Below are 26275 nucleotides of genomic sequence, written 5' to 3'. Positions count from 1 at the left end.
TCCTGACCCCAACACCGCCACCACTGCCCCGATCCCATCCAATCACCTGCCCCCCCGCCCTCGATCCTGTCCAACACCTGCCCTGCCCGCCCCCAAAACCCCATCCAGCACAGTCCCCCGCCTGCCCCCAGCCCAGTCCATTCATGAAGGTCCCAGCATGGATCCTTGTGGAACACCACCGGTCACAGACCTCCAGTCGTAAAAGCATCCCTCCACAGCTATTCTTTGTCTTCTATGGCCAAGCTAATTTTCTATTCAACTTGCCAATCATCATGGATTCCATGCAATTTGATCTTCTGGTTCAGCCTACCATGAGGCACCTTGTCAAATGTATTGGGAATGTCCATGGAGATAATACTTCCACTGCCTTGCCCTCATCAATAATCTTTCAGTTTCTCAAAGAACGGAAGTTTGTGAGACAAGTCTTCCCCTCCGTAAAACAATGCTGACTGTCCCCAATAAGTCTATTCTTCCAGATGTCAAGAAGGGAGGGAAGTAAGTAGAAGAAGTGTACTACAAACCAAACTTTAATCCCTGGGAATTATCTCACATGGAAAACACGGCTGAATTAAGACAAATTGCCTTATTTCCTCTGTATATGATTTTACTGTCATTTATCTTTGAAAATCAAGCTGACAGTAGTTTTCACTTGTTTGACTGAAGGTCTTAGCAGCAGTCAGTGCCATATTGTGAAACACTGAAGGCTTGATTTGAACAGGCATATTTGAGAAGACTTCATATTGTATTCCCCACCAGTTGTTTAGATTTTCATCTTTTATAAGGAGAATTCTTTTGTGGGGTTTATGTAAAAGAAATGTTAATACTGTTTGTTTTATGGTCAATAGAACTTCTTTGACAACTTCCAAGCAGCAAAGGAAGCATTAAGTGCAGCAACAGCCCAGGCTGCAGAAAAAGCAGCTTCCAGCGTCAAGGATTTCGCCCAGAAGAGTTTCCGACTGGCAATGGACATCAACTTGAAAGCTCCGGTTATTATCGTCCCTGAGTCCTCCATCTCCATGAATGCTATTGTGGCAGATTTGGGTTTGATTACTGTGCAGAATAAATTTTTTCTGATCTCTGCTGAAGAGTGCACACTGCCACCAGTGGTGGACATCATGGAGGTTCACCTGACACAACTGAAACTCTCACGGTATGATAAAAGCAGAAGAACTAATTCAGTAGATTTTTGTCCAACCTGTCTAGAAAATGGTTTTGATGACAACTTTACTTCGATGGTTGTTTGAAAAGAATGGAGCAGTTATTTCCATTTTTGTTTGTGTGACGTTTTCAGTTGTTTCATGATCTTTTGATCTCAGTTAGTGTGATAGAGATTAATTCATTGTTAATAATTCGGGATGGTGCATTTGGCGCAATGACTGAGATGATTAACCTATTTGGCACTCTGCAGGTGAAGTTAGGGCAGAAGATTATTTTCAGTTAACTCTTCCCTTCGTAAAAGTTGTTTAAATGATTGGCGGTTTGTTCATAAAATTGCAAATGTCCACTCTTGTTGTATTCAATGTGCAACGGGTTGATTAGAGCTAAGAGTGATTTGGCAGTGGAGAGAGCACTTCATCTTTGGTGGTGTTTTTTTAAATTCAATCAGAATGTGGGCATCACTGGTTAGGCCAGCTTTCATTGCCTGTCCTTAATTGCCCAGAGGGCAATTGAGAGTTAACCGCATTGCTGTTGATCTGGAGTCACACATGTAGGTCAGGTCAGGTAAAGATGGCAGTTAGGAACTTAGTGAACCAGGTGGGCTTTTCCTGACCATGAAACCATTGTCAACTGTCAACATTAGACTTAATTCCATATTTTTACAATCTATATGAGTGGAACTCAAATAAGAAGGGGATGAACACCTTGATGGGATTATACTATAAGTTCCCCAGTAGTGAGTGGGAAACTGAAGAGTGAACATTTAGAGAGATCTCAGATATATGCACAAAGAGTAGCTGTGGAGGGATGCTTTTACGACTGGAGGTCTGTGACCGGCGGTGTTCCACAAGGATCTTCACATTCTGAAATTGTTAAATTCGTTGTTGAGTCCTCCGTGTTGTGAGGTGCCTCAGTGCAAGTTGAGGTGTTATACTTCCAGCTTGTATTGAGCTTTCCCAGAGCACTGCATCAGGACTGAGACTTACAGTTTGGCATGGGAACATGTTGCAGTGGCAGTCACGTGGAAGCTTGGGGTCATTTTTATGGATTGTAGGTGTTTGACAAAACTGTCACCCAGTCTATATTGCATATCTCCACTGTACTGGAGACCAAATTGTCAAGAGCAAGCCCAGTACACTAGGTTGTATGAAGTGCAGGTAAATCGCTGCTTCATTGAGAATGTGCCTGGGGCAATGGATTGTGAGGAGGGAGGAGATAATCTGCAAGTGTCACATCTCTACTATTGCATGAGGAGGTGATGTGGGGAAGTATTGGAATTGGAGGAGCAGTGACCATGATTTCCTGGAGGGAACAGTGTCTGAGGATGGCTGACAAGGGAGTGGAAGGGATGTGTGTCTTTGGAGACAGACTCGTGGGGTTGAAAGTGAGGACGGGGGGGTGGAGTCTGCATTGTTGTTGTGGGAGGGAAAGGGTGAGGACAGTTATGGGAAATGTGCTGGACACAGGTGAGGGTTAGCCTGAAGCATGTGTTGGTAATCAAGCCACTGTACACCACAAGTCAAACTATCCAGATACATGTTTTAATTCAATTATGTAAAAGCCACTTGGACTGCGGACTAAAAATTGAAAAGATACTGCTTAAACCAAGGCAAATAGCTAAGGTTTTTGCAGTTTCAATAAAAAAGCAAATTACTGGAATACATTGAGTTGCATGTAAATTGTCTATTGAAACAGTGTGTGGGGGGGGAGATGTCTAGACAAATCAACACCACTGTCTGTTCAGTGTGTTTGGTGTGTTCAGATTTATGATCAGCATTTCAGTTGGCACTAGATGTTGTGGGTTCAAGGGAGCTCCGTGTAGTAACAACCTTGTGACTAGATTGGCTGCAGTTTAGCATAGACCTCGTTGAGGGCAATGAAAACAAGACAGAAGCCTCACAGGTTTACTGCATCAACTTTGCTGATGCATGCCACTTTGCTCTGAAAAATGCTGTTCCTCTCAGTATTGTTTGCCCCTCCACTGATAATATTTGTGTCTGTTTGTCTTTGTGCATGGAATGCAAGTTAGGTAAATGAGAAATCCTGCCCTTTTGCTGTCCTTGATCTTTTATAAAGATATCCATTAGCAATTCATCTGCTCTACTTGCTATTGGTTGAGAAGAGTTAAAGGCGAGAAGTAGTTGTTGTCTATGAAAAAAAAAGTTGTGCACATTCCTTTAATCTAAATTAGGCAGTTAGGTAGAATTGGACACTTCAGTGCTTTAGTCAAATGTTCACATTTGTGAAGACTCTGGGAGCAGAGGGGTTTGATTTACAGCACACTGTCCCCTGTGAGTTACAGCAATCCCCAAAATGGCCAAATTGTGTTTCGTTTATTCTGCACAGATGTAATAATGAGAGATTTCTACCTGGTATCTTGAATAAAGTCAAGAGTTAACTCCTTTATTAGAAACAAAACTGGTTAACAGCTCAGTTATATTGCAGAATTAAACTTCATCCCCTTTAATTGAAGTGCAAACAGTGTCACAAACAAGACTACAGCTTTGCAGACTTATTTCAAAAAAGAACAAAAAGGGAAAACAGATACCCCATGGACCAGTATTCCAAACTGAAATCATATAATGGGATGACCTCTCACGGTTCCCCGAATTTCCTGTCAACTCCTGATTTGAGATCAAAATACTGACTGCTGTTTCATGATGGAATATCTTTAGACTTCAATTCAGATGGAAAGTCAATTAGAATTGATTCTTTGACTGGAAGTAACAGTTCCACTTTCAGGTTTTAAGGTAGTCAGGAATTTTCTCAGGTCTCCAAAAGTTCTTTACAGAGAGAATTTTGAAGATTTTCCTCCTGTGAAGTTCCTTCTAAATGCTTCAGTCGCAAATGTTGTTTAATGCATATGTCAGAGGTCTTTCCTGGCCTTTCCCAGGTGTTCTGGAAAACAGGAATTAACTCAAGAAGAGTGGTGTTAGTCAGCCTTCAGCACGTCATCCCCATCTCTTCCAAACAAGGTTTATCCATCCAGTAAAGGCATATACCACATCCCTTATCTCTCCTAAAAGCTTCATTTGTCTCCTTTTCATAAATACATGTCTTTTCAATAATTACCAGGTGATCACTGCTCACATTACTTTTGAACCATTCTAATTCTCTAGTCCTTTCAAAACCTTAACCGTTTTTTAATGCAGAACGTACATGTAATTCCATATTTCAGTTCCTTTCTGTCTATAAGTATGTAATCCCAACTTTAAAGTAATCTGGAGGGAATCTGCAAAGCTATGAAGATGGCTTTGATAAAATATGTTCCTGCTAAGATTTCTGGCAGTGTTGAAAGCCTCTATTGTGCAAGCTTGAATAATGTTCAGTTCTAATCAAAAGAAGCTCCAGATCTGATCAACTGTCATTAAGTGTTATCTACCTCGTGATGAAACACATGCGAGTGAGCAAATAGGTGGAGGTGACAGCTTTTTACACTATCTTCGAAGGGTTCACTCAAGTTTGATTAAACCCCATTCATGAAGTTGTTGAAGATCCACCATTTTGCAAAACATTGTAATAAAGAGTGTTTGGATTTGGCCTTATGAACATGACATTTGTGTTCTAATCTTTAATACTTTTTTGCATTCTTTTGCTGTTGGCGATGAGTTTATTGTAAGCAGTTCAGTTCTAATTTCTTGAAATCGCTCCTTTCTCATTTCAGCACGATTCTCCAGAAGGATTCAATGCAGCCTGATTTTCTGATTTTGCAGCCAGTGAACATGCTGCTGACAATAAAAAGAAATCTGGCTGTAGCGTGGTATCACAAAATCCCTGGCATGGAAATAAATGGAGATCTGAAAGCAATGAATGTAAGTATTTTGCAAAGGCTTCAATGAAAGACAAAAATGAATTTGCTGTAGCATTTAATGCAGTGTTACACTGACATTTGGATGTTCTTTGGTGAATGCCTTCACCTTTCAGTTGAAGAGCAGTTGTCAATAAGCTAATGTGAAAATATATCACATCATTCCATACAGCAGCTATGCCCTGGAATAAGACAGTGGAACAGTTGGTAATGTAATGGTCTTCGACTTGGCTTGTTTTCATTCTTCTTTGACCTTTTGTATCTGATGTTGTACTATCAGTCCTTAGCAATATATTCCGTTTTATCCTTTTAATTTCAACTGCTGTGAATTGTGAGCCTATCACCTCAGCTCTCTGTTTTTGCCTCTCTGCCCACTCTTTTGACAATGAGTCTTACCCTGCGTGGTGGTTTCAGGGTTCTGTTTCAAAGTACTCCATTCTCTCCGACCTCTTGATCTTTATGGATCATTTCATTAAGGTGTACTGGTGTGGCACCAGCTGTCTCAACCTTCCTGCTGACCACAATAATTAGAACTATCTCCTTTTTAATTTGGTGCACTTCATTCTCTCCAGTCTGACTTGAACATTGTTATCCAACTTTTAGCATATGACCTTTACTGAGAAAAAGCCAAATCCAACTCTTTTGCACCTCTTCTGGTCTCTCTCTGCCAAACATCAACATTAGTATTAAAGACTGTCACAAACCTCATTCCCCTCTGAAGGTCTTCCCTCGAGAGCTGACCAGGAGCAGCTCACTTCTCCTTCCTTTTCCAAAATCCAGAAAACTGATGATCCTGCACCTTATGATTGAGAGTTTCTGGTTTTCTGGCCGGACTTCCCACCATTCCCATAATTCCTACCAGAATGACCTGAGGACAGTCTGTTTAATGAACTGAGGCTGTGTTAGTCATTAATCATTACACGTTTTGGGGGAGATGGGAGTAATTGTTTTCAAGTTGAGTAATTTCTCTGAATCCACTCACTTTGTCCAAATAAAATGTCTTACTGTGGAACCTGTAGGTTTATAACTGAGCTGGTCTTTTTGTGGAATATATAGAACATCCTTTATTTCAGTCCTGTGTGGGGGTTTACTTCCTCGCTTGGATTCCTGTATCACTGTGGTTTTGTGCTCTGAACTCAAGTATTTCATTAGCTTTCCAAATCATTGCTCATGCTTTCACACAATCCACTTCCAAATCCATTGTTAAGTTATTGATCGGCATCTGCTATGAGTCTGCATTGATTCTACAAGCTACATGAACTAGAGTTTCCTCAAACACCTCTGTTGCATTCTCTTGTTTTACTATCTGTATCCCATTTGACAGGGTGGATGGAGGGATGAGAGCAAAGAGTGGACACAATCACAGTTTTGTCAATCACAGAAGACGAGAATTTGTGTTTGAGGATAAGGGAAGACTCTGGTGTAGTAGGCAGCATTTAACATAGAACATGGCTAACACAAGGGACATAGCTTCAAATTGAGGGGTGATAGGTATAGGACAGGTGACAGAGGTAGTTTCTTTACTCAGATTAGTAGGGGCTTGGAATGCACTGCCTGCAACAGTAGTAGACTCACCAACTTTAAGGGCATTTAAATGGTCTTTGGATAGCCATATGGATGAGAATGGAATAGTGTAGGTTAGATGGGCTTCAGATTGGTTCTACAGGTCAGTGCAACATCGAGGGCCGAAGGGCTTGTACTGCGCTGGAATGTTCTATGTTCAGTGCTGCCTCCGACAGCGGTTTTGCTATGTCTTACCTTTTCCTCAAACACACATTCTCATCTTCTGTGATTGACAAAACTGTGATTAGATCCATTCTTTGCTCTCATCCCTCCATCCACCTCCCATAATGCCTTCAAGAAATCTATCTCCCATTCTTTCCTTTCTTTATTCCAAAGGGTTGTTTCCTCTGGAAGATCTGTTCTACTCCTCAGCCAGCCCCAGCATCTCTTCCCCTTCCCATGACCCACTCCTAAATAATGAGACAAGATGCGACATCTGCCATATTATCTCCTCTCTCCTCACTATCCAAGCCCCAGTGTCATTACAAAGGTGGAAGTAGGCAGTTTTGGTGACGAGTGAGTTATGTAGCAGAGAGCTCATCTCTGTGTCAAAAATACACCAAGGTTGTGAACTCTTTGATACCTTTCCAGTTTATTGCCAGGGAAATTGGTAAGTGTTTCTAGCTAGTGATTGAGTTTGTAGTTGGGGGCAAAGATGATTGCTTTGACATTCTAGTATAGCGTTGGAGGGAATTTCTGATTATTCAGCACTGTATGTCAGACCAGCAGAGGTCACGATGAAGCAGGATAGGTGTCGTCAGTATACGTGTAGAACCTGATGTGTTCTTGGATGTTATCGCCAGGGAGCAGCATATGAATGAGAAATAGATGTGACTGACTTAATATTGTTGAGCACTTCCAGACTTTCATACAATAAATCAGTACAAAATGTTCCAGGTGTTGGAAATCTGAAAATGCTGAGTAGGTCAGACAGTATCAAGGTGAGAGGATATAGTTGCTGACCTTTCATCATAACCAGAGAAGCTGATGAAAGAAGAGCAACTTGAAATGTCACTTGTGGTCTTTGTGCATGGATTTAAATCAGAAGTAAACATACAGAAATCATTGTCCAATGACAGAAGTTGACTCAGTTGATGAATTTGTTTGACAGGGAAATAGAAGTTGACTTCAAAATGAGAAACATTAAAATGTGGAGGTTAACAAGATTAGCATATACATTTGAAAACAAATCGCAAACACAAACTTGATTGGTCAAATGGACTTTTTCTGTGGTATTAGTTAATTGTGTAAGTAACTTTGAAATGTTTGTGATATAGAATGCAGAAATAAATGTACTTAAACTTATGGGTCAGTAAACCAGAATTGATCAGTTTTACAATGGAGATTTGCTTTCGTCAGTGTCAAATGCTTTATTGATATGATTGGAATCTTCAATTTGAGATGATCCTGTAATTCGAACACATCAAACAATGGCACCCTGATGTTACAGCAATGATTTATCAGTGAAAATGTGGAAAGCTCCCAATGAATTTAGTAGTAGGAAGTGCAGGTCAGAGGATATTTGTGGCAAGAAAATGAGTCGCAGTTGTGTATTTGAAACCACTGTGCAGTTGTTTCACAAGCTGTGTATCTCACAATATGCTTCACCGTATCACTCAAATACATTGCACTTCAATAATCTTGGTACATTGTGCAGTATTGGTTAGCACTGCTGCCCCACAGTGCCAGGGACCCCAGTTTGGTTCAGTTCCACCTTCGGGCAACTGTGTGTGGCATTTGCATATTCTCCCTGTGTCTGCGTGGGTTTCTCATGCAAGTTATTTAAATATGATTTGCCATTATGGATGCATTTGTTAATTAACCCACATTTGCCCAAGTGACATACATGTTTCAGGAAAAATCAGAGATATTTTCAGAAATGAGAGGCAACAGAGGAGTTTGAAGAAATAGATTAGAAGGTTGAAACCAAGTGAAGGATTTTTCTGTTAAATGATTGGCTGATACATAATACATGTAGATGTTTGGAAGATATTTAGAAATAGATGCCCAGGAAGCTTATTCTTAGTCAGCAAAATTGCTTAGTTCTGACATCTTTGCAACTGTAATCCTTATCCATGCTTCATGGCTTTGCTTATTTAGTGTCCTAATGTTAGCTTTTCTTGCACTCTCTATAGACTCCATATCATTGAACTCTCTGCACTTGTTATTCTAATTTCTAACAATTCATCACCTTTGACCCCTCTGTGCAATGGTTCTGGCTCTCAAAACATTTAAATGCAAAATTGTCAACTTTTTCTTCAAACCCTTCCATAATCTTGCCCTGCAGAGATCTGGAATAAAGAACAAAGAAAATTTACAGCCCAGGAACAGGCCCTTCGGCCCTCCAAGCCTGAGGCTATACAAATGTACTGTCTCAACCTGTCGGTCAATTCCTAAGCATCTGTATCCCTCTGCTCCCCACCTACTCTTGCATTTGTCCAGATGCATCTTAAATGAATCTACCGTGCCTGCCTCTATGTTCCAAACGCCCACCATCTTCTGTGTGAAGTACTTGCCACATGTATCCCCCTTAAACTTTTCACCTTAAGCGTGACCTCTCGTTGTTGAATCCTTCACCCTGGGAAAAAGTTTGTCTCTCTCCACCCTGTCTATACCCTTCATGATTTTGTAAACCTCAATCAGCTCCCCCCTCAATCTCCTTTTTTCTAATGAAAATAAAGCTAACCTACTCAACCGCCTTGACCACTCTATCCACCTGTGCAGCAACTTCAGGGTACAATGGACCTGCACTTCCAGATCTCTCTGCCCATCAACTTTTCCCAAGGCTCTTTCGTTCATTGTATAATTCGCTCTAGAATTAGTCTTGCCTAAATGCATCACCTCACATTTGTCTGGATTGAAAACGATCTGCCACTTTTCTGTCGTCCCTGTCTCCTGTTGCTCAACCAGTTCTTTATCCACCTAGCTGGAACACCCTGCACACCATGTGACTTCACTTTCTCCATTAGTCTTCAATGGAGAACCTTATCAAACGCCTTCCTAAAGTCCATGTATATGACATCAACAGCCCTTCCTTCATTTATCAACTTGGTCACTTCTTTGAAGAACTCTATTAAGTTGGTAAGGCACGTTCTGCACCGCACAAAACCATGTTGCTTATCACTGACAAGGCCATTCTTTTCTAAATATAAATAGATCCTTTCCCTCAGTACCATCTCCAGCAACTTTCCCACCACTGATGTCAGGCTCACTGGTCTGTAGTTACCTGGAATATCCCTACTCCCCTTCTTGTACAGGGGGACAACACGAGCAACCCTCTAGTCCTCCGGCACCTCACCTGTATTTAAGGATGCCACAAAGATATCTGTCACTGCCACAGCTATTTCCTCTTGCCTCCCTCAGCAACCTGGGATAGAGAATCGATGTTTCGGGCATAAGCCCTTCTTCAGGAATCCTCATTCCTGAAGAAGGGCTTATGCCCAAAACGTCGATTCTCCTGCTCCTTGGATGCTGCCTGACCTGCGCTTTTCCAGCAACACATTTTTCAGCTCTGATCTCCAGCATCTGCAGTCCTCACTTTCTCCAACCTGGGATAGATCCCATCTGGTCCTGGGGATTTGTTCACCTTAATAATCTCTAGCCTACCCAACACATCTTCCCTACTTAAGTCAACATGATCCAGACTAATCAAATTTCTATATCTAATCTTAAGATTCATCATGTTCCTCTCCTCAGTGAACACTGATGCAAAGTAATCATTCAGAATCTCACCCATTCACTCGGATTCGACACACAGCCTTCCTTTGTTATCCTTTAGTGGACCAATCCTTTCTCTCATTACCTGCTTGCTTCTTACATAAGAATAAAATGCTTTGGGATTCTCCTTAATTCTGTTCGCTAAATCTCTTTTTTTTATACACTTGTCTCATTGTCTTTTGTGCATCTTGGCTCCCACTGCCTTTAACCAGTAAAATCTCTATTTTATTTTTTAAAAATCCTGTCTTTACCTTTGAAAGAAAACTTGTTAGGTTGATAACGCGTCCAAGTGTAGTATTAACATTTCCATTGAGCCTTAAATAACATTGCAGAAATTCATTGGTTGTTAACAAAAAGAGTTTGGGCATGTTACTACTTGCTCATGCTCTTGGTCATTTGACCTTCCTTGTTGAATTTCAGATATTTACACTCGCTGTTGTAGCAGTGAGAGATGGGGACATGTCAGCTCATGTTTTCCTGTCTGTTTTACTGAGGCATATGAAGACCCTGGTGCCCGTTCACTGAACACCCTGCAGTTTGTGTAACATCTAAACCGCTCAACAGGTGATGCTTTTTCCACCACCGTCCATCTGGCCCTCACTCACCTGGTGCAGAAGAACATTTACGTCAGCTTAATGTTCATAGTATTAAATGCAGAATGAAGTCTCTCATTCCTCAGCATCTGATTGAAAAACTGAGTCTGTTGGGCCGAAAGACTTCCCTGTGTACCTGGGTCCTGGACTTCCTGACTCAGTCCATCCGGATTGGGAACAGCATCTCCAACACTGTCACACTGAGCATGGGGCCCCTCCGCCAGGTTATGTGCTCAGTCCACTGATGTTCACCCTGCTGTGCAAGGATGCACGGCTTGTATCATATCATGAAGTTTGCTGATGACACAACTGTAGTGGGTCTCATTAGCAGGAATGACTGGTCAGTATACAGAGAGGAGCAACAACAGCAAACAACCTACCTGAACGTGGACAAAATGGAAGAGATGGTTGTTGACTTCAGGAGGGCACGGAGTGACCAGTCTTCGCTGGACATCGGCTCCCCCAGGGAGATTGTGAAGAGCACCAAATGTCTTGGTGTCCATCTGGCAGAGGATCTCAGCTGGTCCCTCAACACCAGCTCCATAGCCAAGAAAGCCCGGCTGCATCTCTACGTCCTGTGTAGGTTGAGAAAAGCCCACCTCCCATACCCCATCCTCACCGTATTCTACAGACGATTCATTGAGAGTAACCTGAGCTGCTGCATTACTGCATGGTTCGGGAATTGCAATGTCTCGACCCTACAAGAGAGGATCATCAGGGTCTCTGTCTCTTGCTTAACAGATATTTATACCACACGCTGCATCTGAAAGGCTAAGAGCATTGTGGAAGACCCCACACACCCCTCACTCAAACTCTTCTGCCTCCTGCCATCTGGCAGATGATACCGGAGCATTCGGTCTCTCATGGCCAGACTGTGCAACAGTTTCATTCCTTAACCATCAGGCTCCTTAACACTGTATGGTCAGAGTCTATTCCACCTGATATTCTTTGCATGACTTTGAATTGCTACTAGAACAATGTTTTATTAATTTTCATTCTTTGATAGCACTGTAATTTGTTCACCATTGTGGCTATTGTCTTGATGTGTCAGGAATTATTGTGCTGTTTTGCACTTTATATGCACTTTATGCCGCCCTGTGTATGATCGTGTAGTTTGTGTTATCCATATAGCACCTTGGTCCTGGAGGAGCACTGTCTCATGGTTACTGTATCGGTTGTATGTGGTAGAAATGACAAAGCTACTCTTGACCCTCTCAGCTCTTGGCTCCTCGATGGTGAGAAATCAGTATTGATATCAAGTGGAAAATTTCCTGAAAAAACATGACATTGATGCTTGGTTTTCTTTGTCGTGTCTTGTTTGCAGGTTACAGTTAGTCAGGATGATTTGACAATCCTTCTGAAAATCCTGCTGGAAAACTTCGGCGAGACAACAAGTGATAAGAATGCTGCAGTGGACCCAAAAGACTCCGACAAAATAAGAGACAAAATTGTTGCTTCTGGAGCCAATCAATGTGAAGGTACTTGACCATTTTGGAGAAGCTGACACTTGGCTTTTCATCTGTGCTGGTGAACTAAAGATTATTGCATAAATTGCACTGGAAACCAATGTAAAATCATCACCTTGGTGCATAGTGTCGTCTGTTTGTTTGCGTGTGCATGCTAGAAACTGCACACATAATTGCTCATGATCTTGGTTTCTGAAGATAAAAGGAATTTGCACATGCATTGCATGTGTTTCAAATTCAGAGGATTCATGTCGGCAATGAAACTTTGCATCCCCTTGGCAACACCCTCAGCAATCAGAGCCATTCACCATGCACTCCTTACCTTTATAATGCACCCAAAAAGGGTCACCTTACACTTTCTGGATTAAGTTATTTTTTGTCACCATTCTGCATATCTGACCAAACCCCTCCCATGACTTTTTGTTTGCAGAACAACTTCTGGTTTGCAGACAAGAGTGATGCTGATTAAATCAATCCAATTCACAATTGGGCTGGGATTGCAGCAATAGGCTAGAAATACTCCTGAAAATAGCAGAGTTCAATCAAGTTTGTTGTTTAGTTTGATGTCAAGCTGTCACATGCATTATGATTAATCGCAATGCATTGACTCAGTAAGTGTCTGAATCCCGTACATCATTTTGCAGGCTCTCCACGGGTGAAAGCAGGTGATGTGACTCGTGTCGAATCCAAGCTTAAACCTGAGCCTTATGAGACACTCAAGTTTGATTTCAAGTTTGAATCACTTTCGATTCTGCTGTCTACTGAAGGCCTCAAACAGGTAAGTTGCATGTTTACTTCATCCAGAGTTGAAAATAGTTATGGGGAGAAAGTGAGGTCTGCAGATGCTGGAGATCAGAGCTGGAAATGTGTTGCTGGAAAAACGCAGCAGGTCAGGCAGCATCCAGGGAACAGGAGAATCGACGTTTCGGGCATAAGCCCTTTTTCAGGCATAAGCCCTTCTTGAAAATAGTTATGTCTTTTTAAAATCTGTCCATGTTTGTCTGAAGCTGTGCAATAAAGAATGCTTCTGAAGAAGGGCATGTGCCCGAAACGTCGAATCTTCTGTTCCCTAGATGCTGCCTGACCTGCTGTGCTGTTCCAGCAATAAAGTTTCAGCAATAAAGAATGCTGTCTACAAGAATTTTCTAAATCATGAGCAAAAATCAGAAATCATGTTATACTTAAAAGAACATTGTAGATGCTGGAAATCAAAAACAGTGCTGGAAATAGCACATCAGATGGTATCTGTGGAGCAGGTTAATGACTAAAGTTGATTATAACACTACTTCCAATTTGTATGGAAGTAGAAATGTAATTGGTGTGTAAAGTGAAGGGATGCAAGAAAGTGCACAAGGAAAGGTCTGGCATACGGTAGAAGGTAGGAGAGATTACATAACTAAGATGTTATGGAGCAAAAGGTAAATGATAATGCATAGATCCAGAGTGAGGCACAATAATAAAACAGTTCTAAGTGATGAAAAATTGAAGTGAAGTAGATTTCATGGTATGAAATTGGTTAACTCAATTTTAAATCTGAAAGGTTTTAAAGTTTCTAGGAATGTGAGATGCTATTTCTCAAGCACACATTGAGCTTCACTGGAACACTGCAGCAGGCCAAAAATAAAAGTGAGTGTAAGAACAAGGTGGAGAATTAAAATGGCAAACAATGGTAAGATCATGACTGAGTGGAGATCCTCCACAAAGTGTCACTCTACAATGCGATTACTTTTTCTTGAAGTAGCTTATTTGGTTGAAACTCTATTCTTGGTGATCTTCACCTCATCCTCACTCAGAAAGGTTAATACTAGCCTAGATAAGATTGTTAACATTAGACTCTTTACAAGAAATAAAAAGTTTTCGTAAGTAGAGTCATGTCTCTACAGTTTAACATTTGCAATCTGTTCAGCAAACAATCATTTTGATTTTTAAATATAAAATATAAATATTGTCAATGTGTTATTCTATTCACTCCAAAATATTGTAGTTCTCATGGTGTGGGATTTTATGTGGCAATTTTAGATGTTCATTTTTGTGTTCAAATTCCACCATGATGTCATCATACCATCTTTCTGTACCTTCCTCCAACACTAATTCATTTGCTCTGATTCTGCTGCTGTGTGCATCTCCAATTTTAATTGTGTTAATTATTGGCCTCAACCTCTCCTGACAACTTGCAGACTCTCTGTATTACGCAGCTGAGGTAACGTATACCTCCCATTTGGCTCATATCTGATATAGTGTTCCTGTGAAGCCCGTTGGGATGCTTTTATTGTCTTTAAAAGTACTGTATAAATGTAGTTATCATTTATATGTCATAAGTCAAGTTTATTTGCGGGCTAGAATGATTGCTCAAAGCAGAAAATACATAGCCTGTAACTGCGAGCATAATGTTTCATTTTTACAAGACTTTGACGTTAGCTACTGGTCAAAGTCAGGCAAATGAGCAATCTTTAATTGACATTTGTACATTTGATTAAATGCTAAGAGGTTAAAGATCTTTTGAGAGATTTAATGTCACCTGAATCGTGTCATTCAAATGAAATGATAAACACTTGGAAAAACTATGTAGAGAACCCTAAAAAGAAGCCGCTGTTTTGACCATTTCATTCAGTTTGGCTATATAGAGGTTGACAAACAATATTCTAAAACTCTTCGGGCAAATGACTTCAAACAATTTATCATCTGTACACTGCATTATAATTTGAATGGGCAACTGTTTATACCAATTTGAGCACAATATTAATTTCTCCAATTCTCCAATTCAATATCATATGAACAGTTCCAAAGAAGAGTATTATTAAACTTGACATTAGCTTTGCCTCTCTATTGATGCTGCCAGACTGAAGTTCTCCAAAACGTAATGGTTTTATTTCAGCTTTCCAGCATTCCAAATACTTTGATTTCTCTTATCAGACCAGTACTTCAGTATGACAAGTGGGGATCGCTGCACATCTGAAAATGCTGTCCTTTGAGTAAGATGTTAAATAGAGTCTCAGTCTTCCCCCTTGTGGGCATGAGATCCTATGGCACTATTTTCAGCAGAGAGGGGAGTTCCCATGCCCTGGCTAATATTTAGTTTTCAAGCAACCCATGAAGCAGCTTCAAAAGCAAAATGTTGCTGAAATTCTGACATAAAAAGAAAAAAGTCAAATGCTAAGTGGACAAGATGCTTCTGTGGTGAAGAACCAGGTTAGCATTTCCAATCCAAGACCTTTCATCAGAACTGGGAATTAGTTCAATGAAAGGCTGAAAACCTCTCAGACTCACTTGGAGCAGATGATCTGGTGTATGAAATTGGCTGTTCTGCTTTCTGCCTTTAGAACAGTGATTGCATTTCAAAGCCATTTAGTTGGCTATAAAGCACTCTTGGACATCCTGTGCTTTGGGAAGGTGCTAAAAAATGCACGTATTTGAGAGTTAACCTTGATCATCTAAGGATATAAGAAAACTAATTGCTTTATTTTCCTTTATTATTCCACTTTCCCTCATTGCATATTATGTTATTTTGTGCAATACTTTATTTCCTTGCAGTGAGATAAAAATTTGAACTTTTCAGTTCTCCATCTTGCTTCCATGTTGACCTTTCAGTCTTTGGCTGAATAGTGCTCAAGTGACTCTTCAGTCAAACTGGAGGAACAAGGCCATTTTTTCACCATTCTGCAGCTTTCTGAGTTCTATTGAATTGAATTGAATGACTTTCAATTGTCACTTCTGCTGCTATCTTGGTTCAGTGCACTTTTATATTAATCCCCAGTCTTTATGGATGTTGCATGTGTTATTTCATTCCTCTTGGCACCCACCCTATTACCGATCCTCTTGTTTGTTAATTTTACCCCTTTCCAATTTCAGGCTTAAAACTTCTGGAGTTATTATCCAACCCACCAAAATGATCTCTGCACAAATATCATCCATGTCATCAAGTTAAGAATGTACAGGATGGAGGTGACAGAACAGAGTTCCCCTCACCTGCGGTGTTTGCAGAGTAGGACTTCGGGGATGCCACTTCCCTATTATGTTCACTCCAAATCCATCATCATTTGGCCCCCTCTAGTTCCTACGTTTCACTGGGAGGGGCCCTTCCCAAAGTTGGGAATCTGTAGACTGATGCTATGCCTGTTCCCAAACAGTGATGTCCCTCCTCATCCAGGTGTTAAAATGACAGCAGTGTATGTGCGGGCTGGTGATGTCTGCTGGCAGCAAAGTTGTGTTCCTGCATGTAAGCACTCCTTGCACAACTTGGTGATGATGTTCCCAAAATGAAGCCAAAAAGCTCTTGCACCTCTGAAAGGTCATCCATGTGAAATGTTTCCATAGATACTGCCTGACGAGTTGAATCTCTCCATATATTTTATGCTAATTTCAGATTTCCAGCATCCGCATTTTGATCGCTTAAACATTTCAATCCATGTAGATTATTTTATTCAGAACGCTATTCCAAACATGCTTGTAGAATGTTTTTTTGAACTTTGCATATTGCAGTCTACTGACCAGCTGCAGCGTCCGGAAGGTTCATGTCTCGGGGAGTTCAGGTTACATCTCACCACAGCTTCAGGGATGATGTTCACGGATGGTTCGCTGGTTTTTGACATGAACCTCACCACATGTACACTGGATGATCTAAGAGATGGAGTTGAAAAAGTTACACAGAGGTTAGAATGAGTTATGTTGCTCTCTAATTCCTCTGCTGCCATTATTATTATTATTGCTGAATATTTTCAATTTGTTTTCAGATAATAATGACCTCGGGTCGAGGGAAATTTAGCTTCACTTGCAAGGAGCATTGTTAATATACCATAGGAATCATGCAATGGAATAGCTTTATTCCTGTAACTGGTGTAAACGTTAAACATTCAAATTTACTTGAACTTGAAAATTACTTGTGCTCACATGGTGTTTTTTCCTTCTCTTTGCACTCTTCTCGAAAGTGCTCTTTATGTGTCTCGTTCTACTTTTCTGTAGCTTTTTGAATTTTCTCACTTTACTCCCCTTTGAAAATCATTTAAATGTATCTGTTTCCTTCCTCCTCTTTATTCTTCTCATTTTTAAATTATCCAACATCTACTTCATTAATTATTTTACTGCATGAATCATGTTTTTAAATGATCAGAATGTTTCCTTTCACTGCAGAATGATTGAAAAGAAACAAGATGCTCAGGAAAACGTCATGATTGAGTTGCGGTACAACCAGATGGAGGATGAGATATCAATCACGACTGTGCTGGAACATTTGTATCTTTGCGCCAGTGTGGAGTTCTTGCTGAATGTGGCAGATTTCTTCATCAAAGCTATGCCTGAAAAATCAGCTGACAAATCTGTCCAGTTATATTCAAAACAAACTGGAAAGGCTTCTCCCATTGGTGGTTGGTATAGCTTATGTGCACATCCTAAATACTGTACAAAATAATTACTATATCTTGGTATTTCTTTCAAACATTGTTGCTCAACTTCAAAGTGGCACATTGGTCAGCTGAGAGTGACCTTATAGAGGTTTATAAAATCATGAGAGTCATGGATAGGGTAAATAGACAAGGTCATTACCCTGGGATAGGAGTGTCCAGAACTAGAAGGCATAGGTTTAGGGTGACAGTGGAAATTTATAAAAGGGACCTAAGGGGCAACTTTTTCACGCAGAGGGTGGTGCGTGTATGGAATGAGCTGCCAGAGGAAGTAGTGGGAGCTGTTACAATTACAGCATTTAAAAGGCATCTGGATGGGTATATGAATAGAAAGGGTTGAGAGGGATATGGGCCAAGTACTGGCAAATGGGACTAGATTAGGTTAGGATATCTGGTTGGCATGGATGCGTTGGATCGAAGGGTTTATTTCCGTGCTGTACCTCTCTATGACTCTATATTATCTCAGAAGCTAACTTAATGCTATTTTTCTTCAAAATAGTTTATGGAGTCCTAACACATAGCAAAGGTATTAAATATTATATTCATACAAAGATGTTAATCCAGAGAAAAATACTACAAGACTCTGCAATTCTCATAACTGCCCATGACACCAAAGACAATGTGAGAATACACTGAATTCTGTCTCATTTTGTTTGCTTGTGCAACTTTAAAGTTATTAGCTACTGTACAGTAGTGCCACTATAGATCATTCACTTCAGTTGGAGAATCACATGGTACCAGGTTGTTGCACAATGTTCTTGGACTTCTGGCTTTTGTTTTTAAGAGGTCAATTAATTGCAATTCGAGAATTGAGGGTTATGCTGGTAGTTGGTTAACTGGTTGAGAAGCTGATTGCACTAATTAGTCTGTACCTGCTATATTTTCCATTTAGAGTATGGTGCTAGAAAAACACAGCCGGTCAGGCAGCATCGGAGGAGCAGGAGAATCGATATTTCAGACATGAGTCCTTCATCAAAAGGGCTTTTGCCCGAAACGTCGATTCCCCTGCTCAGATTCTGCCTGACCTGCTGTGCTTTTCCAGCACCAGTCTCAGCTCTGATCTTCAGCATCTGCAGTCCTCACCTTTCTCCTATATTTTCAATTTAATCAGATATAAAAATCCCATAATAGCCCATGAGTGAATGACTGCTATTCCATGTAGGTGCAATGCTACCATAACACAAAAGGCTGAATTATTTGCAGTAAGGGATAGCAAAGAGGAACCAACATAGTTTCCAGTCTGAAACTGCTTCCAGAGGAAAAGGGAGGAATGGGTAATGTCTACTGATTGGAATTTTGACCAGGATGCTGTTAATTGGCAAGTAAATATGTTCCCTACCCAATTAAGGGCCGCAGGCAGACTCTTGAGGCCGGTTGGCTGATCATGTACCTTCCAGCTTCACAGGAGCAGCTGACTCAATGGCTGGTGATTAACTGAGAGTAAGCCTCAACAAGAAAGTGGCCCTTACTGAAACTTTTAAAAATTGAATTAGAAAATAGAAAAAGCAGCTTGGTGAAATGATGATTTCCTAGCTTTCCACTAATTACTTCCCTTAAGGATGTTGAACTGCCTCCCTAAGTTAGGAATTTGGAATCTAAATGAAAATTTCCATTTGGATTCCAATATCCACTGTCTCTTAAAATCTCTAAATTAGCCTAATTGGCTTTCTGCCTTGTGGGGGTGGACAGCCCTTGGCAAAAAATGGCTGATGACAGGAACTAGATCATGAAGCTTTCACATCTGTGAAATTTACAGCTTTGGCCTGCTTTCCTAATATGAGCAAGCATTGAGAATACAAGTCTGTTGTTTGCTGTAAATGTCTGACTATACTAATCTGTAAATGTTCTATTCAAAATAAATGTCCAATAGATGTTTTCTCAGGCATTTTATTTGATGCCCTTTTGTATTGGATCTTGGGATCCAAGCAATGCTCATTTTCCAACGGCTGATCCAATAACACTGTTGTTTCTCACTTTAGCTGGAGGCACACGAATTAGTCATGTTTGTAAAAACAAAAATTTGAAGACGTGCATATTTTACTATTTTTGATTCACTCGCGGAATGTGGATGTTGCTAGCTGGGCCAACATTTTCCTGTCTCTAGTTTGCCCTTGAGAAGGTAGAGGTCAGCTGTCATCTTGAACTGTTGCTGTCCACATGCTGTAGTTTGATCCACAATGCCCTTATGGAGAGAATTTCAGGATTTTGACAGAGTGACAATGAAGGAATGGCGATATCCTTTCAAGTCAGGACAGTGAGTGACTTGGAAGGAACTTGCAGGCGGTGGTTGAAATAACTCCTTGGAGGCTCTTATCCTGTCATGAAGTTACCCTTTATTTACACATGGAGAGTCTTTGACACTGATCCAGCTCCCCCTCAGCCAGCTCTGAGTAAACAGAACCTATATCTGTCAGCGAGGGCTCCCTGATTGGACCAGATTAACAGCTCCAATCAGGGAACTCATAATCTGAGGTCCACCTGGCTGACCTCATTGCAGTCACTACAGTGGTGTTCCCATTTAGTGCATCATTAAAGTTAAAATCTTTTTGGGAAAGAATGCAGATCTTCGTTAGGTTAGAGTGTTGTCAGGCCAGTGATTCCTATAAGCAATTGCGAAGTCCCCATATAGTCTGTACACATTTTAAGCTGGTTAAACAGCTTCACACTTCAAGAAATTGAATACCAAATAATTAGTTGGACCTGGTGAGTTTTGAGAAGATTTGTATCTCCGGTTGAGGTTTTGGATGTAGGTTTGCTTGCAGAGCTGAAAGGTTTATTTTGTTTGGCTTGTCCTTGGACAAGCCAAACAAAGACACGCACGAGAATTCCGAGAAGCATGACACTACAACCGGAACACACACAACAAAAACATCGGGTTAGACCCCATCTACCACCCCCTGAGAAAAGGAACAGGAAGTGACTTCACCACAGGAAATGACATCACCAACCCAATGAAACTCAAACATAAATAGAAAGCAGAAATTTTCAGCATTGCTTTGTCTGAGGCCCACTGAAGATGTTACCTAGTAAGGTAACGAAACGTCTGGAAATGAACTTTTCAGCTCAGTGAGCAAACCTCCATCCAAAATTAGTTGAACCATTGGTATAGGTTGTCTTTTTCAATTCTGTAGAACTGTTTGACTTTCCAAATTCAATTTGTGTAGAGATAGTGCAGAAACTGAATGGATTAGAGAGAAGGGAGTTTGCTCTGATACATTTTAGTTTACTAATTCAAGAGACAAGGGCATTGCCAATCAGACCTGAGCTTATTGCTTTTGAGACGATGATATTGGCCTGCTTTCAGAAATATGAGAATGGCTTGTCAGTCCATTTCAAAGGCCTATTGAGGGAAAGAAATATCATATTGCTGTGGGGCTGGAGTCACATATAACCTTGGACAATGATGACAGATTTCCTTCCCTAAAGGACATGAGTGGACGTCATTTGTTTTCTTAGTCTTTACTGATGGGAGCTTTGATTTATTCCAGATATATTTAATTAACAGAATTTTAAATCTTGCTGTGGTGGCATTTGGATTCTTGTCTTCAGATCATCAGGAATAGATGAAGGGCTTTTGCCCGAAACGTTGATTTTCCTGCTCGGATGCTGCCTGACCTGCTGTGCTTTTCCAGCACCACTCTGATCTAGACACTGTGTTACTGTACCCCATCTGCTTTGTGTTTTTCTTGGTTTTTATTGTTGACCTTATAACCCATAGCAAACCAAGTTTTCTTCAAAATATCAGACTGTTCTCTTGTGATAAGCTCCTGTTACAAAGAATTCATAACGCCGTGAAGCCCCAATCCCGATTACCTAGAAATCTGTACATTAGATGATAACAAATCTGTCCAACTATTTTGTAACTTAGATAACAATTTGAAATGCACGTTTAGTTTTTCTTCAGATTTTTTGTGGATTCCTGTTGAAATAAATGGATAGAATATTTTGATTTACAAAGTAAGAATGTAATCTTATGAGACCATACTGTGGGTTTAGCATTTGCAATCTGTCTTAACTTGGTTTTATTTTGTTCCAGCGGTAGACACTCCAAAACAAAAAATCATTGTGAAAGTACTGGTGATGAATCCTGAAGTTGTGTTTGTGGCAAATCTCTCAAAAGCCGATGCCCCTGCACTTGTTGCTTCGTTCCACTGTGACTTCTCGTTCATCTGTGAAAAGCAGTCCCGTAAGATGATTGTCCTAGTCAGTGACTTAAAGGTTCTAGCCTGTCCTTTCCTCCGAGAGAAGAGAGGAACAAATATAACCACAGTAAGAGCAGCATCTTTATGGATACAACTGTGGGTTTGGGCATCCATTATTCTTTGTGCTTATAGTCATTTCATATTGATGCCATTACAAATCAGAAACACCCTTTGCTGACCGACTCTGTGGTGCTTTTGGTGAATATGTACAAGTGGATACCCAACTTCTGTTCCTATCTAGTTATTGTTAGCTGTTAAATACAAGACCATGGGATAAAACATTTGTCCTTGAGAAGCTGGGACATGAAATTATTGTTTGATGATAGTGTATAGTGCAGAAAACTTTGACAAATGTTATACCAGTCAGAGGATATAATTACCAGAAAAAACAAGGCCTGTAGCTCTTTTGCCTTATACCACCTTTTGTAGGATCAGCTTCTTTAATGTTATTGACTCTTAGATCTGTATTTTATCCCTTCTACAAATTACTCAAGGTAAAAATCTTCATTGTTAATTGTTGTGTTGTACTATATATTTTCAGGTGTTGCAACCATGTTCATTGTTCTTGGACTTCTTTGAGCCCTCATTTGGGCCACAAAATATCAGTCTTAAGGTAGAAGAGATAATTGTAAAGGTAAGGCAATGTCCTAGTATTTTAGTATTCAAAGGTGTGAGCCATGGGCATACGGCTGTCTTTATTATCCTCCACAAAGCAAGCTGTTTTCAGCTGCTTAATGTTACAGTTGTAATTTAGAATATGTCTGAACTTTCAATTGTTTCTCCAACAAAAGATATTTGCACCAATAATTGAACTTTAAACCAATGAATGATAAGTTATCTTACTGTTCTGTACAATGTCTTGTAAATTGACTGTCTTTTGTTTACAGGTTTCCCCAATTATATTAAATACGGTGATGACAATCATGTCTGCCATGACTCCCAAAGTGCAGGAGATGGAAATCCAGCAAGTAAATGACCAGGTGACTGACCTCTGGGCTGTGAAGGATGTCTTCAATTGTAATTACTGGTTTCTGGGAGTAGATATGGCCAGTGAAGCAACAGAGACTTTCACAGAGGAAAAGCAGGAGAGGACAGGGGAGTCCTTCCAAATAGACATTTCATTAATTCAAGTCACTCTTGAATGTGGGCATGGTCACTGCACAATTCCTTTACTTCTGACTGAGTCAACATTTTCCGGAAGAGTTGAAAATTGGACATCGTTCGTCAGTGTGAATTCAGATATGACCCTTGAGGTATTTTCTGCTATTCTGTGCTTTGATAAGATACATAATGTCTTGGTGACTAAAGTAAGCTGAACTGTTTATATTGCCTTTTTTCTAAGGGTAGTATCAATGTAATAGTTAGCACTGCAGTGTACATATTGATTTAAATTAGAATAAAAGAAGTGCATTTGATTACTATCGTTCAAACTTTGGTACATCGCAAAGTGCTTTGCACTCCTTGTGTTATCCTTGTTTTAGAAGAAGAGTAGCACTGATGCTGGTAGGGAAGCAGTTCATTTTGAGATGTTTGACATTGCAGATCAGCTGAAGTTCTTTTTTTCTCTCTGATTTCATGGTGGCTGGCTCAGAGTAAGACACACCCTTTTCACGTACAGTACAGAGGTGTTTAAAACCTGTCCTCGAGCTTCACCGCACACTTGTCCACGAACACACAATTTAGGGGTTGTAGTTGGCTTTTAATTGCTGTTTGTATATTCCTGGGATGGTAAACAAAATGTGTCTTTGGACTCGTGTCCCCAGTCTGGAATGTAACCTGAGGAGATAATTAGTTTGCCTTTGATGTCTCACCCTCTGAACCTTCCTTAACACCCTAATGATGTGACATTCCAGGGCTTCACACAGGGAAACTTTCACCAGTGTGTTTGTTCATGCTTAAAAGTTAGATAATCAGTCAGTCTTTGTTTTTTTTAAACAAAAGTCTTGTCCAAACGTTCAATATGTTTGCAAGTAAAATGGCAGAAAGGCCATTGGTGGAGACGGTGTACTAGACCAAAGACACATGCAGCTACAAAGAGCAGTAGACCTTGCATACACTAAGTTCTTTTAAACTACAGTGAAGATCATCTGGTGTCTTGCTGGAAGCAAATACTGAAGTCATTGAGAACCCAGAATCTGATGTACACGGTGAACACTGGTTTCACGCTATCAGTTTAGTGGGTGGTATCAAACAATTCTAAGTGATCACAAAAATTCAAATTATTTGTCTTTAGAAAATTGATAACACTCCTTATTGGCTAAGAGTGGCACAAAGGCACTGCCAGTATATTACCCCTGCAAATCCTGTAGACCATGTGCCCACAAACCGTAAGATATAGGAGCAAATTTAGGCCATTCAGTCCATTGAATCTGCTCTGTCATTTGGTATTCTCTTGCCGCCTTCTTGTAACCTTGGGTTCTTACTTAGTAAGGGAATCAATCTATCTCTGTTAAATAAATATATTCAATGACTTAGCCTTTACTGCTTCTGTGGCCATGAGTTCTAAAGGGTCAACCCTTCACTCTGAGGCTGTGCCATTTGGTCCTAGTTTCTCAGTGTAAATATCTCCTACACGTCCACTCTATCCAGGCCTCTTAGTATTCTCTAAGTGTCAGTGAGATCCCCCTCGTCCTTCTACACTGCATTGAGTACAGATCCAGAATCCTCAGCCACTCCTCATATTATAAGCATTTCAGTCCAGGAATCAGTCTTGTAAACCTCCTCTGGATTCCCACCAAAAGCAGCGCATCTATCCTTAAATAAGGGGCCCAAAACTGCTCGTAATATTACAAAAATAGTCTGACCAAGGTCTTAACACAGCCTCAGCAGGACATCCAAGTCCTTGTATTCTCGCCCTCTCGAAAACATTGCATTTGCTTTCTTAACTGCCAACTGAACTGCATGTTTATCTTAAGAGAATCTTGAATAAGAACTCCTGAGTCCCTTTGTGCTTAAAATTTCCAAAGATTTCCCCAGTTGGTCTCCGCCTGAATTCTTCCAACCAAAGTGCATGACCTCTCACTTTCCCACATTGAATTCCATCTGCCATTTCTTTGCCCACTCTCCTAGACTCTCCAAGTCCTTCTGCAGCCGCCTCAATTCCTCAACATTACCTGGCCCCCACCTATCTTTGTGTCATCTGCATACTTAGCAACAATGCCCTCAGTTCGTTCATCCAGATTGTGAGTGTGTAACGTGAATAGTTGTGGTCCTGACACTGACCCCTTTAATGAACTGGAAGCTCATTAAAGGACAAAACAATAAATGCCAAAAAGATTGAACTACTGAAAGCTGCTTGTGGAATTGAACTGGTCACTTGCTAATGTTGGAACAAAACTTGGCTGTGGTTTATCGGAACAACTCTGGAACAGTAACTACGATCCACGAAAGGAAAACTTGACAGAAACAGGAATGAATAGTGTAGTGATTCTAATGAGGTCAGCCAGGTGGACATTATAGAATATGAGTTCCCTGGTTGTGGCTGTTAATCTGGTCCAGTCAGGGACCCTTGACTGACAGAAGAATAGGAGTGTCAGGCATCCTGTTCACTGAGAGCTGGCTCTGAGTGAGATTAGACCAGTTTCAAGGACTTTTCACATATAAATTAAGTGTGACACGGTGACTGGTGACTCTCTGGAGTTACTTCAGATAGAAATATCACTGATGACTTAGGAAATCAGTAGCATCTCCAGACAGAGTCACCATCATGAGATCTGGATGTACAGGGCAGCTGCCATATCGTGGAATCGGCTTCCGCGGTTTCAGTTTCCCGCGGCCCAAAAATATTACATGGGGCATTCCAGAACCAAGAACCGGGGGCTGCGAGGGAGGTAAATTTCCCATTTAAATAAATGGGTTCACTACTATCCATGGTTTTGGACATCCAGAGTAGGTCTTGGAATGTATCCAAAAGTTCAATATGTTTTGCAAGTGAAATGGCAGAAAAGGCATACCTGATATTGGCATTTTCTGGGGACTACTGTATAAGCAAGTTACCTATATGTTGTTAGAAACTCATCAGCTCACTTGTTATTATAAGCCATTAAATTTTTGGACGGGGGAGGGATTTGTATTTGTACTTTTGAGTGTTTTTTGTGCGAATGCCATATGTTGCATTTGTACAATATTATGACTGCTGGTAGTTTGCCTTCTGTAGTCCACAAGCTACGAATGCAGAAATTAGCTGATTTGCTATCGTAACTCATAGTATATTGTTTTATATAAATTTACCCACTGAGTTAGTCAATTTTTGCCGAGTGATTTATTATTAGACCAATGTCATTAACATGACATCACCAATCCACTGGCTATCCATCTTTGATTGCATTAGTTCTAAAATCGCTCCCCTCTCAACACAAGCTCTCGTCTTGCT

At 40.5% G+C, this 26275-nt stretch overlaps 1 protein-coding gene across 4 annotated transcripts in view; it reads left to right on the top strand.

Moving 5' to 3' along the window:
- vps13c (vacuolar protein sorting 13 homolog C) overlaps positions 1–26275 on the top strand; it is a 286760-nt gene that overhangs the window by 176033 nt on the left and 84452 nt on the right. For all 4 annotated transcript variants that reach the window (XM_043680592.1, XM_043680591.1, XM_043680593.1 and 1 more), the window contains 9 exons: positions 846–1150; positions 4823–4970; positions 12164–12317; positions 12950–13083; positions 16785–16954; positions 17433–17665; positions 21738–21970; positions 22445–22537; positions 22791–23156. In XM_043680592.1, coding sequence (XP_043536527.1) covers positions 846–1150; positions 4823–4970; positions 12164–12317; positions 12950–13083; positions 16785–16954; positions 17433–17665; positions 21738–21970; positions 22445–22537; positions 22791–23156 — 1836 coding nt within the window. The remainder of the gene's footprint in view (positions 1–845; positions 1151–4822; positions 4971–12163; positions 12318–12949; positions 13084–16784; positions 16955–17432; positions 17666–21737; positions 21971–22444; positions 22538–22790; positions 23157–26275) is intronic.

This window comes from Chiloscyllium plagiosum, chromosome 40, assembly GCF_004010195.1.
Source record: "Chiloscyllium plagiosum isolate BGI_BamShark_2017 chromosome 40, ASM401019v2, whole genome shotgun sequence".
Taxonomy (NCBI): domain Eukaryota; kingdom Metazoa; phylum Chordata; class Chondrichthyes; order Orectolobiformes; family Hemiscylliidae; genus Chiloscyllium; species Chiloscyllium plagiosum.
Note: the sequence above shows the minus strand (reverse complement) of the source record. Positions and strands in the feature narration are given on the sequence as shown.